The 14,994-nt window shown below is 39.6% G+C and overlaps 1 protein-coding gene across 3 annotated transcripts in view; it reads left to right on the top strand.

The window, feature by feature from the left end:
* The window catches only part of PIWIL1 (piwi like RNA-mediated gene silencing 1), a 35,503-nt gene that overhangs the window by 2,064 nt on the left and 18,445 nt on the right, over positions 1–14,994 (top strand). For all 3 annotated transcript variants that reach the window (XM_072953357.1, XM_072953356.1, XM_072953355.1), the window contains exons 2-9: positions 679–766; positions 1,109–1,220; positions 7,012–7,137; positions 7,644–7,858; positions 8,210–8,331; positions 9,400–9,480; positions 10,108–10,305; positions 10,748–10,859. In XM_072953357.1, coding sequence (XP_072809458.1) covers positions 689–766; positions 1,109–1,220; positions 7,012–7,137; positions 7,644–7,858; positions 8,210–8,331; positions 9,400–9,480; positions 10,108–10,305; positions 10,748–10,859 — 1,044 coding nt within the window. In that variant the 5' untranslated portion in view covers positions 679–688. The remainder of the gene's footprint in view (positions 1–678; positions 767–1,108; positions 1,221–7,011; positions 7,138–7,643; positions 7,859–8,209; positions 8,332–9,399; positions 9,481–10,107; positions 10,306–10,747; positions 10,860–14,994) is intronic.

Here is a 14,994-nt window from a genome sequence, read left to right on the forward strand (position 1 = left end):
AGAGATAAATGACTGTTTTCTTTAGAGACAAAGTGAATGGTGATGCCCCTTACCAAGAATGAAATTGTGGGACATAAATGATGTGGTAGAAGGCATGAGCTACACATAGAATTGTGGGGCGATCCAGGAGGATGTCTGTATGTGTAAGCTGTATAAAGGTTCTGGCAGGAAACTTGGCATCAGTGCCGACTTTCACAGTAGATTACATACATAACAGGTGTGAAGGAAGGAGGTAGTCACCAACAACATCTCTTAACAGTTTTACCCTCCTGAATCTCTTTGTAATAAATCAGTAGAAAAATGAAGTACTCTTAGCATAAGTCTTCTATTTCAGTGCCACCACCTAGCACAGGGTCACTTAAATTTGTTGAAAGTAGGGACATTGCCTTAAGATACAATGTGTTAAGTTTAGCAAGGTCTCAGGATACAATATCAACATAGAAACATCAGATTCAGTAGTCTTTTTTTTTTTTGGTAAATTCTTGATATTTTATGTACACAATTATGTCATCTGTGAATAAAAAGTTTCTTCCTCCCTCCCGGCAAAAAAGATACTGTGTTTAAAGTTTAGGGATAAAAATTACCCAGGAGTTTTAGAACCTTGACTAAATCAGTTTAAAGGCAACATTGTAAAAACACTCAGTTGAGCATTGTCTTGGTAATTTATGTCCTCTCAAGAAAAAGGAAGATGACTGGGAGAGCCCGAGCGAGAGCACGCGGAAGGGCCCGTGGTCAGGAGACGGTGCAGCACGTGGGCGCCACTGTGGTGAGTGCGGGTCGCTTTTCTAACTACAGAAGGCCTTCTTGAGAGCAGACCGTTGTGAGGCCTGTGTTAGCATCGGCTGTCACAGTTAAACAACTGCCCTGTGAGGGAGACAGGAACTGAACAAGGACGATCACGTTCTATTCCTGAGGATTTTGGAAGCTGGTTCTCAGTTAAATTGGTGACCCTTGAAGAAATTCCTTTATGAGAATAAAATATTTGATTACTAATTTAGGTCAGTTTTGGTTGAATGCCTTAGACTTGTTTAAGACTAGTTACTTCCTCTGATGTCTGTGACCTCTTGACATAAAAGGGACACTGTTCTCTGTTCACACGTGACTGCAGAGCCAGCAGCCTGGTCATGTCCAGCCTGGACCTCAGCCGCCACCGGCAGAAGGGGAGCTGGCTGGCCGCGGACGGCAGAGGGGAGCCATAGGAGCGACAGCCAAGTCACAAGGTGAAGGAAGAGTGAAAGATGTCGTGTGTACGTTTGTGACATTGGGCACGGGACAGGAAGCACCACTCCTCAGTGAGAGAGAGAGGTCCAGCCGTCCTTTGAGGTGTAGCGGGACCTCTCTGTGCAGCCTGCTGCTGCTGGGGGCAAACGGAGCGTGCAGGGAGTGAGTACCCCGGAGCCCCGCACTGGCTGTCACAAAGCAAGTAAATTCTAAACTTACTGTTAATTTGCTCGCTATGCGTTAGTAAGCCATTTTAGAACATTCTCTTGGTATCTTTAGTGATTTCATCAAAGCTCTTGAACATTTGTAACTTTGATTTATAAAAAGTTTTTACATGTCTTGGTTTATCCTGTTTTCCTAGCTGCAAGTCGGCGTTGTGAGAGCCAGTAGAGTTAAAACACCAGTTCTGATTCCCAGAATTGTGCTTTTTACTGCATTGTTGCAGAAATGAATTATTTGGATGCTTGGTTTGAGAGTCTCCGAAAGTTATTAAGCTTGGTTTTGGTACAGGAAAAAACGGACCTGTATGCCTTTACAGGAAATTAATGTAGTAATATTGGCTTTTATGCCCTGGGGTGGGAATGGGAAATGGGCTATTCAGTAAAATAGTGTTGAGACAAATGGAAAACTAGCAGACAAAGCTGGGTCCTTGCTTGTTGCCTCGCAGTGAGTTTCCGTGTACTCCAAATATTTGGTCATAACCAACGACATCCAGAAAATCAGAGGAAAACATGGCTGAATCTGAAGTCAGTTTTGACGCAGTCTGAAGTGACCTGTGACAGGTACTGTCAGTGTCAGAAGACAGCCTGGAAACTTTCTGACCTGACAGAGGAGCGTCTCTGGCACGCTGAGTGCTGTGAGTCTGTGATGCTCCCAAGCTGGTGGGAAAGTGGACAGAGGAAATGGCAGCGCGTTGAAAGCCACAAAGGCCACTGAGAATGGTAGCCTTGTCGTTACGTTTAAATTAAACCGGAGCAGTTGTTTTCTGCTTACTCTCCATTTTGCTTTCTGCCAGTGTTGGCAACTGTGGAGCCAGAACTTGTGCTCCGTGTAGGGCTGTTTAGTTGTACTGACCTTTGGATACATTTGTAACGTGTGCATCATTACACTCTCATTAGCAATTCATTCATGGGAGTGCACCCAGATGCTGGGTGAGTACAGGACTTGTGTGAGGGTGTTACCTAGAGGCAATACCCCCCGACTGGAAACTGAGAGGTGAAACCTCCTGTGCTTTAACAGTAGAGTATCAGTTAGGCATTTTCAAGAATGTAGAAAACTGCCTGCAATGAAAACGAGTTGTAAAACAGAATTACTTTTGTATTTTTAGTAAATACATGTATGTGTATGTATGTATTTTCTGTATAGAAAATTTTCAGGAAAAATGCATCCATTAATAGTGTTTCATTTGAAGACCCAGTTGGAAGACAGAAGGTCTTTTGTTACGTCATATATCTAATTACATATCTTACTCTTGTGGTACTATAAGCTGTTTTATTTTTTAAGGTGCCTGATGACAAGTCATTCTGGGCATTAATCTTTAATTTATAGGATTTTATCCAGTCATCTTGCCTAGATGCCTCAGTTCTTTTTTTTTTTAATTACCCATTTAATCTAAAAAGTGAACAGTGGGATACAGTCTATCCTGTTTAAATGTATTGTAGTAAGCTACAAATGATTCTAATGATAGAAACTTGAACTTGCATGAGTTTCAAAATATAACCCAAGTAAGAATTCTGTATCCAGCATTATAGCAGGCTAGGTAGTCTCCAACTACATACCTTAATGTGCTAGATTTTAAAATATCTTTTTAAAAAATCCATTTGATCTGGCAAGAGAGTTGGAGAATCTTCAGAGGTCAGAAATGATGAGAACAAATCCAGAAGGGGAGTCAAGTGCTAAAACCAGTGACTCACCAAGAAGCACCTCCGAATCACTTGCTTTTGTTTTTCCCACCGGGTTTATTGGGAGATAATTGATGTGTGTCACTGGGTAAGTTTAAGGTCATGCAGCATGGTGGTTTGATTTACAGATGCTGTGGAATGGCTACCTCATTAGGTTCAGCAAACACCGTTTTCTGATAAAGATACAGTTGAAAGGAAACAGGAAAAGGAATTTCTCCTTGTGTGAGAACTCTTAGAATTTGCTCTCTTGACAAACATCCCGTACAGCCTACAGGGGTGTTAGCTGTAGGCCTCATGTTGTACATTGTATCCCTCGTGCTGCTCTGTCTTACAACTGGAAGTTTCACGTCTGGACCACTTTCCTCCAGTTTCTCTTCTCCTACCCTCTGCCTCTGGTAACAAGTCTGATCTCTGTTTCTGTGGGTCTGGTTTCGGTTTCTGTTTTGAGATTACCCATGTAAGTGAGATCATACAGTATCTTCTTTCTCTAACTGATTTCATTTAGCATAATGCTTTCAGGGTCCATCTATGCTGTTGTGAGTGGTAAGCCTTCCTCAGTTTTTATGGCTGTATAATGCTTCATTGTATATATGCACAACTTTTTTATGCATTCATCTATCAATGAACACTTAAATTGTTTCCAGGTCCTGGCTATTGTAAATAATGCTGCTACCAACATGGAGGTGCAGGTATCTTTTTGAGTTAATATTTTCATTTCCCTTGGGTACATTGCCAGAAGTAGAATTGCTGGATCATGTGGTGGTCCTGTGTTTAATTTTTTGAGTGGCTGCACCAGTTTAAAATCCCACCAGCAGAGCACAAGGATTCTTTTCGCCACATCCCTGCCAGCATTTATCATCACTTGTCTCTGATGATGGCCGTTCTAACAGGTGATACCTCTTTGTGGATTTAATTTCCATTTCCCTAATGACTAGTGATGTTGAGCATCTTTTCATGTACCTGTTGGTCTTTCATGTGTCTTCTTTGGAGAAATGTCAATTCAGGTCTTTTGTCCGTTTCTAAAATTGGCTTATTTGGCTTTTTGCTGTTGAGTTGTATGAATTCTTCATATATTTTAGCTGTTAACCCCTTATCAGATAGAAGGTTTGCAGATATTTTTCTCATTCTGTGGGTTGTCTTTCATGTTGATGGTGGTTCCTTCTCTTGTGCAGAAGCTTTTTAGTTTGTAGTCCCACCTGTTTATTTTTGATTTTGTTGTTTGTGCTTTAGGTGTCACATTTTTTAAAATAATCATTACCGAGATCCATGTCAAGGAGCTTTTTTCCCCTATGTTTTGTTCTAGGAGTTTAATGGTTTCAGGTCTTACATTTAAGTCTTTAATCCATTTGTAGTTAGTTTTTGTGAGTGGTGTGAGATATGGCTCCAGTTTCATTCTTTTCATGTGTATAGCCAGTTATCCTACCACCATTGGAGACTGTCATGTTTTCCCATTGAGTATTTTTTGCTTCTTTGTCAAATATTAACTGACCATATATGCTTGAGTTTATTTCTGGGCTCTTGATTGTGTTCCAGTGGTCTGTGTGGCTTTTTTTGTGCCAGTACCACACTGTTCTAATGACTATAGTGGAACAGTATATTTTGAAGTTAGGAAGTGTGATGCCTCCTGCTTTGTTCTTCACTTCAGTCCGGTTGAAACTTAGACTATTTGACATGTTTAGCTGTGTTCAGCATATTCAAAACTGCATTGAATGAAATATAACTGTATGAGAAGATATGCCAAAGCTGCTTTAAAAACATTTCCTTATTTCAACTTTAAAATGCAAATAAAATGGCAGGAAATACCGAAATCTAAATATTCTCTGTATTGATCTTCACTAAAAATTCTTAACAGTTATTCATGAATTTAATTCTATGAAACTCAGTTCCCTATCTGTAAAAAGTACCTGGCTTTATAGGTAAGGGTAGGATTAAATAACCCTCAGGTGACAAGGCCCTGTTTTACCACCTTTCACTGCTCTTAGAAGTGTTATATCTGAGAAGTGCTTGTTACAGCAAATGTTCAAATGTTTTAGAAATTTGAATAATGGCTCTAACAGATTATCATTAATGAGACATTGCTTAGGACCTTGAATTTTCACTCTGTTAGGAGTGTGGATACGTTGAAGGACTTAAATAGAACAGTAGCAAGAACTGGTCTGTGTTTTTAATAAGTCACTCTGGCAGCTGGAATTAGCAAGGTTTCCAGTTGTATCCATTTTGAAATCTGTCATCTTTCTAGATTGACAGTTAATCAAGCTTTGACTGAAATATAATAGCGATATTATACGTAGCAAGGGGAACAGATTTCATCATTGTTTACATTCAGAAACTTGCAATCAGGTTTTGGTAGCCAGAATTTAATTTTTTTTCAAGAGAAACTCAAATTTTTCAGGGAAAAATTCAAATCAAGGCTTTATGACCTGTTGTTGCTGTCAGCTTGGATTCAGTATACCTGACCTTTGTTAATGTGGTTGATCCATGTGTTACTTAAACTGAAGGTCTTTGGGATACAAAGTTTGCCAAGGGAGACAAATGGAAACAGTTACATATTTAAAGGATTTCTAAGCAGAGCCCGTGAAAATCAGGAGGCGCAGGAATCAACACATTTAGTGTACCTTTAAAGAGCTTTATCAACGACGTTCTCATTTAAAACACTACATGCCTGTAAAGTTTATCATCAGTTTTTCAGGAGAAGAAATTGAAGCTCATACTAGAATAACTTGTTTCCACGGTGTACCGGGAACTGATATAGTTGGCTTAAGCTACACTACTTCTCCAACGAAGAAGTCCAGAAGCCGGCAGTTCTGGGCTAGTTTGGACATTTGTGGTCAGAAGAGAACTGGGCTCTTTTGTCTTTTTGTCTCCTCCTGAGTCCGTGACCTCTGCCATCAAGACTCAGGTTTTGTTCAGAATGTGTGCTTGAGCTCCCTCCTGCCATCACATCCAGATTCCAGGTGGGACTGGCAGCTAGGGGCGGGGAGCACGTAACAGCCAGCTTAGTGACTCCAGAGGTGCCTTCCCAGAAGTGTCGTCCGGTTAATTCCTGCATCAGCCTCTTAGGCCATCCTCACCTGCCAGGAAGGTGGAAATTCTAGCCTATTAGGCATGTTACTCCCAAAATAAACTTTTTAAAGAAGAATGGAAGATTGGTTATTGGGTAGTCAGCAGGCTCTGCCACACAAGGAGAAAGCTAGGATGTAACACTTGCTTACAAAACCCACATCATGCTATTGATACGAGATGCTTAACTTTCCACAGACTAAAGGACTTAATAATTTAGGGTATTTTAAGCACAGTTTTTGCAACTAAGCACAAACTGGTAGTTAACTATCCCAGTAGATGTGTTTCATGGCCCAGGATATACATGGGCCCATCCCATCTATTCTGCTGGTTCTTGAGGGGCTTAGTGAGGAAGTGACATTTTAGACTTAACATTTTCTGTTTCAGGTTGCACATTTAAATCGCATGAATTACCAGTTCCTATTGCTATAATTACGTCATAAAATTGTGGAAAATACTGTTGTTAAGGCCCGTAGGTGGTTATCAGACCTACAGTACAGAAAAATAATCTCCCAGTCGACAAGCATGCTCCTGAGTTCTTGACTCCTTCCAGTAGTCACGATGGTGTGTGTGTCTTGTCAGGGAGCTGGGTTTGCCCGGGGTAGTGACGAGAAAGGCCTTCGTGGAAAAGGCTGCAGCTGAGAAGTGACTCTCTCCTCTGGCTGGCAGGTCCCTGAAACGTCTGATGGGGTGCTCCCCGTGGTTGTCAGCCCCTCAGGAACCTTTGGGTCCAGGCAGTGCACCGCTTTGGAAATTGTCATCCTGCATTTCACGCTTCATACTCCTTAGGTGTGTAACTTTTTATTATTTGCTTATTTTTATTTTAAAGAACTCCAGATATCCGCCGGATTTCAGGAATTATCTCTGTCAGAGAGAGGGGGTCGCCGTAGAGACTTCCACGATCTTGGTGTGAATACAAGGCAGAACCTAGATCATGTTAAAGAATCAAAAACAGGTGGGTTAATTATTAACTATGGCTTCATGAGATGACTTTCCAAGTACACAGGACGGTGAACTGAAGCACTTTTAATTTAGGTATTTGTTTATGTGATGCATTACTGGGGTGAAAAAGCACATTTGGCCAAAGATTCTGCATGGCTGGCTTTTCTGCTTTCCTCTCCCTTTGGGTTTTGAAATCGGTTATAGATGCCTTCGGCTTCACTGAAAGGTTTTACTGTGCACTGCGTAGATCACTTGTTTCTTTTAAAGCTTTTTGCTGTGAAGAGATTTTGTTGGTTCTCTTGTAAGTTACTTAGCCTAGGGAGGGTTTATTTCTAAGTGTATGGTTTTAGTAATTTAACGGAGTGGGCTGGTAGTCCCCAGGTCAGATGTCTGAGAACTTCCGTGTTGTCTGCTGCTCTGAGCCCGTTGGCAGAGCTGTCTGCCTTGTCGTGGTAGGGAAGATTTCAAGAAAGAATAAACTTGACTGTTTGCTAATTGCAAAGTGACCTCCCTTTACAGGTTCTTCAGGTATTATAGTAAGGCTGAGCACTAACCATTTTCGACTGACATCCCGCCCCCAGTGGGCCTTGTATCAGTACCATGTTGACTATAACCCACTGATGGAAGCCAGAAGACTCCGCTCAGCTCTTCTTTTTCAACACGAAGATTTAATTGGAAGGTGTCATGCTTTTGATGGAACGATACTATTTTTACCTAAAAGACTACAGCACAAGGTTATTTCAGATGTCGGGCTGGGGGAAGGGGGGATGGGTATCTCCACCTCAGAGCAAAGCTGCCTCAGCCTGGGGCAGCGCTCAGAGCCCAGGGTCTCCTGTCTGCTACGCGTGTGGTGTGCCCGCAGGGCACGTGGGCACTCGCAGCGTTCTCAGGGCCATCTGAGTAACTTCACGATTACAGTTAAGTGATAATGAGGCACTCCGTCACTCTCTTCTGATAGCCAGTCTTTTTTTACCTAATTTAAAACTTTCCTGTACTTTTCATTGTTGCCTTATTAAGCAGGCGTTATGTGATTGGGCTTATTTTAATAATTAAAATTTGGTTTTCCACTGCCTTGGCTCACTCAGGTTACTGAAGTTTTCAGTCAGACCCGAAACGGAGAGCACGTGAGAATAATGATCACCTTAACAAACGAGCTCCCGCCGACGTCCCCGACGTGTTTGCAGTTCTACAATATTATTTTTAGGAGGTATGTTAGTACTTTTAAAAGCGTTTTATTAAGAAATTTTAAAACATACTCAAAAGTCGAAAGACGTGTACAATTGAGTACCTGCGTACTTATTACCTAGACTTTACAATGGCTGGATCGTTGGGTTACTCTGAATTTTAATTGTTTTTAGGTGTGATGTACCGATATAAACCTCATTTACTTGCTGTTTAAGCAAGTGTTCTGTCTCTGACTTCCCTACTCGTGTTGACATTACATGCTTTAAATCGTACTTGAGCTTATGTTAAGAACCGTGTTCTCTCAGGAGTTTATCGCTAGCTTTGCTTTCCTTCTCCCCTACTGTGGATACCTGTTCAGGAAACAGGACAGGATTTAGGTCTGTTCAGATTTATTTGCTCCATCATAGGACACATACTGCGGGCTCTATAATTTACTTTCATTGTGGACGCTGTATTTTCCAAATCCAGAATTTAGAACATGCACTTGATGAAGACCGCCTCCCCCATCCCCCTGCTCAGTGGGAAGCAGTCTGGATGAGGCTGAAGCTGACAGGAATGGTACTGAAACATGATCCTTGGATTTCTGATTTACCTTTTTAAGTTGGGCATAGATACCTGCCACTGGTGATAGGATATCTGTTTTGGTGGATACTTATTTAAATTAGTGTAATGGAAGATTTATTTTTCTGTAGATGACGGGTTGGCAAACTACTTTTTGCAAAGGGCCAGATAGTAAACATTTTAGGTTCTGTGTCTGAGCTCTTTAGCTCTGCCGTTGAAATACAGAAACAGTCAGTGTATATGAATGAAAGGTCATGACTGTGTTCCAATTAAGCTTTACTGGAGAACACTGAAATTTGATTTCCATATGATTCATACATCATTGATTAATCTTTTGGTTTTTTTCTTGACCGTTAAAAAATGTAAAAACAAAAAAGAGTATCTCCCAGCCGTACAGAAAACAGGTGGGCTGGATTTGGCCCACCCACAAGCTGTAGTTTGCCAACCCCTGCTCTAAACAATATGCCGCTCTGATTGTAGTGTTAGAGATGCTTACCAGTGTTCACTATCCTGACCTTTCAAATTCTAGGCTTTTGAAGATCATGAATTTGCAACAAATTGGACGGAATTATTACAACCCAAGTGACCCAATTGATATTCCAAATCATAGGTTTGTATGAAGTGGGAAGTTTCTGTTCCTTACAACTTTGAAAGTGATGCCCTATTTTAAAATGATCAAATTTTCTGTGGCTGTTAATGGTACACATCACATTAGGTGAACGTTTAACTCGGCTTAAATAATAAAGGATGCATCCCAGAATACTTGGATTTTAAAAGTCACGTGATCCTCATCCTTCACTGGGGAAGCAGAGAGAGTTGGCCTACACGAAGTTTGTATTTGCTCTTAGGGAACAAAATTCATCAGCTGACAGCTGCTTCAGAAGGTACTCTGGTGTCTCAAGACTGCTGCTCACGAGGCTGGGCTTCTTACTGGAGGCGCTTTCCGTTAGGCTGGCAGCTTTTTCAAGTCTTAGGTCAATATTAAGGAATAGTTTAATGAAGTGTCAATTTCAAATGAAGCTTGGAAAAGTATTATAATATAAAATAGCATTCATTGTTGAAGATCTTAAAATGGTAAGTCTTCATCTGGGACCGTGTAAAACCTAGAAAAAAATAAATTTACTCATACTTGTACTTTCGGATCCAGTTACTAAAGGTGAAAACCAAAACTTGATACGTGCAAAACGTGTTTGGATATTCCTAGAGGTTACTTCATGGCTCTCGCTCTGTTTGACAGGTTGGTGATTTGGCCTGGCTTCACTACCTCTATTCTTCAGTATGAAAATAACATCATGCTTTGCACGGATGTCAGCCATAAAGTCCTTCGAAGTGAAACTGTTCTGGATTTCATGTTCAACTTGTATCATCAAACCGAAGAACATAAGTTTCAAGAACAAGTTTCTAAAGAACTGATAGGTCTAATTGTTCTGACCAAGTAAGATGTTCAGTGATGCAAATTCACAATGTCACAAGTCTTAAGCTGTTGCTGCTTTCCAGTCCTGTAATATGAGACAGAAAGAAAGTGGGCTTAAGTTCAGTGACAGTGGCACAGAAGTGGGGGGAGGGTGCTTATAACCTTTCTCAAGAACACGAGTTTTCGGGGAGTATTCTCATCTGAAAAGGACACATATCCATCCAATGACTTCTACCCTTTGTAGTTCAATTTTATTTTCTAATAGTAATTTAGTTGCTTCCCCATCCATTTAGCATAGTCTTTAAGAAATTATTTTCCTTTCCTCTTTCCGTAATACTATATATTACCAAGTGATTTGAAGTTTTATTTTTTAGAGAATGCATACCATCTAGCCTCTCTTTTTTATTTAATAATATTTCTACACGTTTTAATCAGATACCAATAGATCTCACCTGGTCCATAGGTACAACAATAAAACGTACAGAGTGGATGATATTGACTGGGACCAGAATCCAAAGAGTACCTTTAAGAAAGCCGATGGCTCTGAAGTCAGTTTCTTAGAGTACTACAGGAAGGTAAGGAGTTAATGTTGATTTTTATCTTTTTAATGTTGAAGTGCTTAGACCTTAGGGGAAATCTGAAATACCTGTAGTGAAAAATCTGCAGTGAAATTCTAAAGGTGTATATATGGAACAAGTTGCTTTTAAAGCTGTATATAAACGTTCATTAAGGTAGTTGCAACGTAGCTCATTAGCAAATGAGATGTACCCTGTCCTGGTTCCTTTTCTGCAATAGAATGAGGTTACTCTTGAATTTAAGCACATGGAGGACAAACAGGATAATGGACAGTAAACAGTACTAGTTAACAGCTTACCATGCTGCCCCTCATTGCATAACCAACAGTGTTCTTTTCCACTTTATCCGGCAGTGGGAGGCTGAAGATCTTTAAACCCTTAACATCAGTTATGATAAATCTGCATGTGTGTTAACAGTTAACTTTTGTTTCACATGTTGACAGAATTCAGACAGACTTGTTTCATGCAGGTGAGGTCAGTTTTTTGGGTGCTTTTCTATCACCAGTTTTATAAAGATGATTCTAGCTTTTGACGCTAAATTGGAAAAAAAACAGAGGCAAATAGTAGCAAGAAAGATGAAGTACCAACCAGAAGAAAATGAAGGGTTTGCATGGGAATGCTTACTGACGTTTCAGCGTTCAGAGTTAAGCAGATCTGTCCCCAGGTCCTTAGCAGGTCACATTCCATTTGATGTGCTCTGTTAAAAGTGCAGGAAAAGTGTTTCAAGAAAACACCTCAGTTAAAATCTTATCACTTGTCTTTGAAGTGCTAAAATTTATCTCATTTTTCTACTCTTAGATCATTTCCTTTTTCTAAAAAGTGGAATAAATGAACTATTATGTATTTTTGTGTCAGAAGTATACATCTGCTAGAGACCTTTGAAATGTCTTTGTGCCGTTGCCTGACTTTCAGCTGCTCTCCTGTGAATGAGGTCAGGTGCCACTCTGGAGGGAAGTGGTTCTCTGAGCGGCCATGTTAAGAATTGGTGTTAATATGGGCAAAATGAGAATAGGCCAAGGGTCATGTTGTCTCAGCTTGATTTCCCTGCTGCTGTTTGCAGCCTCTGAAAATTCCTTGAGGACCCAACCATGTTTGGCTTAGATTGTTCTGGGTGTCAGATGTTACTGTGAGAAATGAGTTTTAGCAGTTTGCTGTGGTTTATTTTAATAATTACTACCAGGGATGGAAGAAGTGGTATGTATCAACAGCAGATATAAAAAGGACATCATTTGAAGGTTTGATTTAAACCTGAAGCAAGGTCAGGGAAAATTCTCCCCTTCTCTGGCCAGTATTATGGAGAAAAGGGAACCCTCCTACACTGCTGGTGGGAATGCAGTTTGGTGCAGCCACTGTGGAAAACAGTATGGAGATTCGTCAAAAAACTAGGAATTAGACTCACCATATGACCCAGGAATCCCACTCCTGGGCATATATCCAGAAGGACCCCTACTTCAAAAAGACACCTGCACCCCAATGTTCATAGCAGCATTATTCACGATAGCCAAGACATGGAAACAGCCTAAATGTCCATCAACAGACAACTGGATAAAGAAGATGTGGTATATTTATTCAATGGAATACTACTCAGCCATAAAAACCGACAACATAATGCCATTTGCAGCAACATGGATGCTCCTGGAGAATGTCATTCTAAGTGAAGTAAGCCAGAAAGAGAAAGAAAAATACCATATGAGATCGCTCATGTGTGGAATCTTAAAAAAAAAAAAGCATAAGTACAGAACAGAAATAGACTCATAGACATAGAATACAAACTTGTGGTTGCCAAGGGGGTGGGAGGTGGGAAGACATAGACTGGGATTTTAAAATTGTAGAATAGATAAACAAGATTATACTGTATAGCACAGGGAAATATACACAGGATCTTATGGTAGCTCACAGAGAAAGGAATGTGACAATGAATATATATATATGTTCACGTATAATTGAAAAATTGTGCTCTGCACTGGAATTTGACACAACATTGTAAAATGATTATAAATCAATAAAAAATGTTAAAAATCTAAATGCCTGCTTATTTCTCCATAAGTGGCCTTTTTTAATTTTATTTTTCATTTTTTTATTGAAGTACAGTCAATTACAGTGTGTCAATCTCTAGTGTACAGTACAATGTCCTACATATACATACCTATACAGTCATACATGTATATACGTATATTCATTTTCGTATTTTTTCCATTAAAAGTTATTATAAGATACTGAATGGTTCCCTGTGCTATACAAAAGAAACATTTTTAAAATCTGTTTTTATATATAGTGGCTAGCATTTGTAAATCTCAAAACTCCCAAATTTATCCCCTCCCACCCTCTTTCCTTGGTAACCATGAGATTGTTATACTAAGTCTGTTTTGTAGATGAGTTCATAGTGTCCTTTTTTTTTAGATTCCACCTTTGAGTGATATCATATGGTATTTTTCTTTCTGTTTCTGGCTTCACTTGAAATGACATTCTTCAGATCCATCCATGTTGCTGCAAATGGCATTATTTTATTTTTATGGCTGAGTAGTATTGCATTGTGTAAATATACCACATCTTCTTTATCCAGTCATCTGTCAATGGACATTTAGGCTGTTTCTATGTCTTGGCTATTGTAAATAGTACTGTGTGAACAATTGGGGTGCATGTATTTTTTCACACTAGAGTTCCCTCCTGATATATGCCCAGGAGTGGGATTGCTGGATCATATGGTAAGTCTATTTTTAGTTTTTTGAGGAATATCTCTACTGTTTTCCATAGTGGCTGCACCAAAGTACATTCCCACCAGCAGTGTAGGAGGGTTCCCTTTTCTCCACAGCCTCTCCAGCATTTATCGTTCATGGACTTTTGAACGATGGCCATTCTGACTGGTGTGAGGTGATACCTCATTGTAGTTTTGATTTGCATTTCTCTGATAACTAGCGATACTGAGCATTTTTTCATGTCTGTTGGCTGTTTGTATGTCTTCATTGGAGAAAAGCTTGTTTAGGTCTTCTGCCCATTTTTGGATTAAGTGGTTTGGGTTTTTTTTGTTAACTTGTATGAGCTATTTGTATATTCTGGAAATTAAGACTTTGTCAGCTGCATCATTTGCAAACACTTTCTCCCATTCCATAGATTGTCGTTTTGTTTTGCTTATGGTTTCCTTTGCTATGCAAAAGCTTATGAGTTTAATTAGGTCTCATTTGTTTATTTTGCTCTTCTATTGCCTGGGTAGACTGCTCTAGGAGAGCATTGCTAAGATTGATGTCAGAGAATGTTTTGTCTATGTTTTTTTTCTAGGAGATTTATTGTGTCATGTCTTATATTTAAGTCTTTATAAGCCATTTTGAGTATATTTTTGTGTGTGGAGTGAGGGAGTGTTCTAACTTTATTGATTTATATGCTGCTATCCAGTTTCACAGCACCACTTGCTGAAGAGACTGTCTTTTCTCTACTGTATATTCTTGCATCCTTTGTTGAAGATTAATTGACTGTAGGTCTGTGGGTTTATTTCTGTGCTCTCTATTCTGTTCCATTGATCCATATGTCTGTTTTTATGCCAGTACCGTGCTGTTTTGATTACTGGAACTCTGTAGTGTTGTCTTAAGTCTGGGAGGGTTATTACTCCAGCTTCATTCTTTTTCTTCACTGTTGCTTTGGCAATTCTGGGTCTTTTGTGATTCCATATAAATCTTAGGATCATTTGTCCCAGTTCTGTAAAAAAATGTCCTGAGTAATTTGATAGGGATGGCATTAAATCTGTAGATTGCCTTGGGCAGTATGGCCATTTTAACAATATTGATTCTTCCAATCCAAGAGCATGGGATATCTTTCCATTTCTTTAAGTCTTTAATTTCCTTAACCAGTGTTTTGTAGTTCTCCGTGTATAAGTCCTTCACCTCCTTGGTCAGATTTATTCCTAAGTATTTTACTGTTTTGGATGCAATTTCCAAAGAGATTGTTTATTTACTTTCTTTTCCTGTTGCTTCATTGTTAGTATAAAGAAATGCAGCTGATTTTTGTATGTTAATCTTGTATCCTGCTTCCTTGCCGAACTCTTTTACTAGCTCTAGTAGTTTTTGTGTTGAGCTTTTAGAGTTTTCTATATATAGTATCCTGTCGTCCACATGTAATGACAGTTTTACCTCTTCTTTCCAAT

The sequence above is a fragment of the Vicugna pacos genome, chromosome 32, assembly GCF_048564905.1.
Source record: "Vicugna pacos chromosome 32, VicPac4, whole genome shotgun sequence".
NCBI lineage: Eukaryota > Metazoa > Chordata > Mammalia > Artiodactyla > Camelidae > Vicugna > Vicugna pacos.